General features: G+C 66.8%; 1 protein-coding gene across 2 annotated transcripts in view; it reads right to left on the bottom strand.

Moving 5' to 3' along the window:
* Positions 1-1518, bottom strand: part of CLBA1 (clathrin binding box of aftiphilin containing 1) — a 6693-nt gene extending 5175 nt beyond the window's left edge. The window contains exon 1 of one of the 2 annotated variants that reach the window (XM_034993377.1): positions 904-1518. In XM_034993377.1, coding sequence (XP_034849268.1) covers positions 904-1335 — 432 coding nt within the window. In that variant the 5' untranslated portion in view covers positions 1336-1518. The remainder of the gene's footprint in view (positions 1-903) is intronic. The other variant, XM_034993378.1, reaches the window with a different exon arrangement.
* Positions 1519-2395: the final 877 nt, after the last annotated feature.

The raw sequence follows: 2395 nt of genomic DNA on the forward strand, positions 1-2395 counted from the left end.
GGGCTGGAGGTGAGGGTGGGTGTGCACTAGGCAGGTGGAGGTGAGGGCAGGTGTGAGAGCTGGGAGGGCGGGGAGCCCCGAGAGCTGTTGGAGGGGGGGTGTGTGTGAGTGCATATATTCACATCAGCTGGGTGCAGTTTTCTGTCTTCACCTAGTGTCTCTTGCAAAGTTCACATTATTGTCAGAGTGTTCCCTGATCTCTTCGTCCCAGTGGAAGACAAGTCCTGTTTTCAGAACAGCGGGCTAGCAGAGCGGACTGCACGGAGAGCGCCTCCCGCCAGAGGTCCAGGGAAACACTGGTTCAGGAAGCAAACAGTTCATCCCTAGAACCAGCGAAACCTTTTCTCTCGTCCCTTACTCATCTGACTCCTTTTGTTCTCGTGGTGTTCTGAGGTTTCGGGGTAAGCCCTTGGGAAGAGATGGCAGAGGAAGAGGAGCAAGGGAAGGAAGAGGAAGACAAGAAGAGACGGATCAGATGCAGTCATAAAAAAGGTGAAACTGGTGGTCAGGTGAGGAAGGGCAGTGCCACAGGCAAAGGGGACGCGGCCTGGGATCTCCAGGCCATCTCCAGCACCCGGTCAGCACACACAGGCTGGAAGGGACTCTTGGTGAGGCTTTCTGAATAAGGAGAGTGACGGTTTGGACAAAAAGCTCTTTCCCGGTGTGCCCTGAACGGAGCGGGGAAGGTGGGCTGGCGGGATGGTGGAGGCCCAGTACCTGGACTCAGGAGCACTGGGCACACAAGCGCTCGCTCCTGAGTCGCCCCCCAGCATGGTCCAGCCTCCTTCCTTCCCTGGCTCAGGACAGGACAGCCAGCCACACAGGCAGGGACCAAGGCCAGGAGAGAAGCAGACCCCCTCCCGGGCCAGCCCACCGAAGCCAGAGGGTCTGCTGTAGAAATACCTCACAAGGTGAGCTGCCCGCGGCTCCTGGCACCCCAGGCCTGCCCTGGGGAGGCTGGCGAGAACCACGCTCCTTTTGGGTAGAAGCCACTGACTGCCGCCGAGGATGTGGGGGTCTCTCCGGGAGCTCAAAGTTTGGGGAGAACTGTTCAGACTTGGCCGAAGATTCTTGAAAGCCTTCAAACTCCCCCCAGGCGCTGTTGTGCTCCCCGGGGTCCGGGCCGCCGGCGGGGCAGGTAGAAAAGCCCTCCCCGCCCCCGGAGAGCCACTCGGCGCCAGCGCCTCTCCGCCCCGCTGGCGCCTTGCTCGCACCGCTGTCTTTAGAAGCCGGGCAGAGGGAAAGGTCGCCTGCTTCCTCTGCGAGGTCGCTCCGACACCTGCTGGGAGGGGGTGTCTGGCCAGGCCCTGCCCCCCGCTGCCGCTGGCCCTGCATGTCGGTGCCGCCCGGCCCGCGTCCACGCGATGGGGAGCTGGGGAGGTGCTCACGAGACACCCACAGCGCTGCGCCAGAGCCTCCCGGGGCTGCACGGGGCGGGAGCGCGGGGGATGGGGTCGCCCAGGGGCGGGGCGGAGGACAGCCCGGGGCCGGGGTCCCCGCGAGAGCCCGGCCTGCGTCCCGGCCCGCACCCGCCTCGGCTCACCGGAGCTGCGGCCGCCGCGGTCCCCACGCCCGCCCGTTGCCCGGCAACGGAGCGCGCTGCCCCGCGTGCGGCGTCCGGCGTCGTGACGTCACGCGCCGGCCCGCCCCGCCGTGCGCCTGCGTGTCCCCCACCCCACCCCCGGCCCAACTCCTCGCCCCCGGGGAGGAGCGACCCTGGTTTAACGGGAGCGGCCCCGCGCGCCTCTGGAGCCCCGACTCGCCAGCCCGCCGCGAGCGCGCCCTGCCGGGTTGCGCGGTGCGCGCGGGCCTCTCCGTGGGGCTGCCTCCCGCACCGCGCGGCCGACTCCCGAGTCCCAGGGCCGCGCTGTCCCCCGCGTGAGGGCGGATGGCGGTCCGCCGCCTGCGGGCCAGACGGGGGGCGCAGCAGGCCCGGTGTGGGCCCTGGACAGCCAGCCCCTCCTGCTGCCACCCGCCCCCGGGCAAGGGCACTACTGCGGCAGCCTGGCCCGCCCGCCAGCTCCCTCCCAGCCCTTCCAGCCCTTTTCCCATCCGCCCCCACCTCCAGGCTCACGAAATCCACCTTGCTGAGTGCGCTTGACTCCAGCCTCCCCAGAAGTGACGGAAACCCTGATCCACACACACCCCGCTCCCCAGGCTCCCTCTATCCGCGCATTTCTCCACCCTGTGACCTCCGTGGGCCCTGTCCTGTTGGCATGAATCACCCGCTCTCCCTGGTCCTTGTCAGCCCAGCTACTGAAAATTTTAATTTTGAAAACTACCAGATGAGCTCATCGCTGACTCCTGGACTGCAGCCTCCTGCCTCCTCCCGTGCTTCCCGAGGGGTACGCCAGCCAGCAATGCAGTCCGACTGCCCAGCTCTGGGCAGACACCT

Source organism: Mirounga leonina, unplaced genomic scaffold (genome assembly GCF_011800145.1).
Source record: "Mirounga leonina isolate KUSES-001 unplaced genomic scaffold, KU_Mleo_1.0 Mir_82, whole genome shotgun sequence".
Lineage (NCBI taxonomy): Eukaryota > Metazoa > Chordata > Mammalia > Carnivora > Phocidae > Mirounga > Mirounga leonina.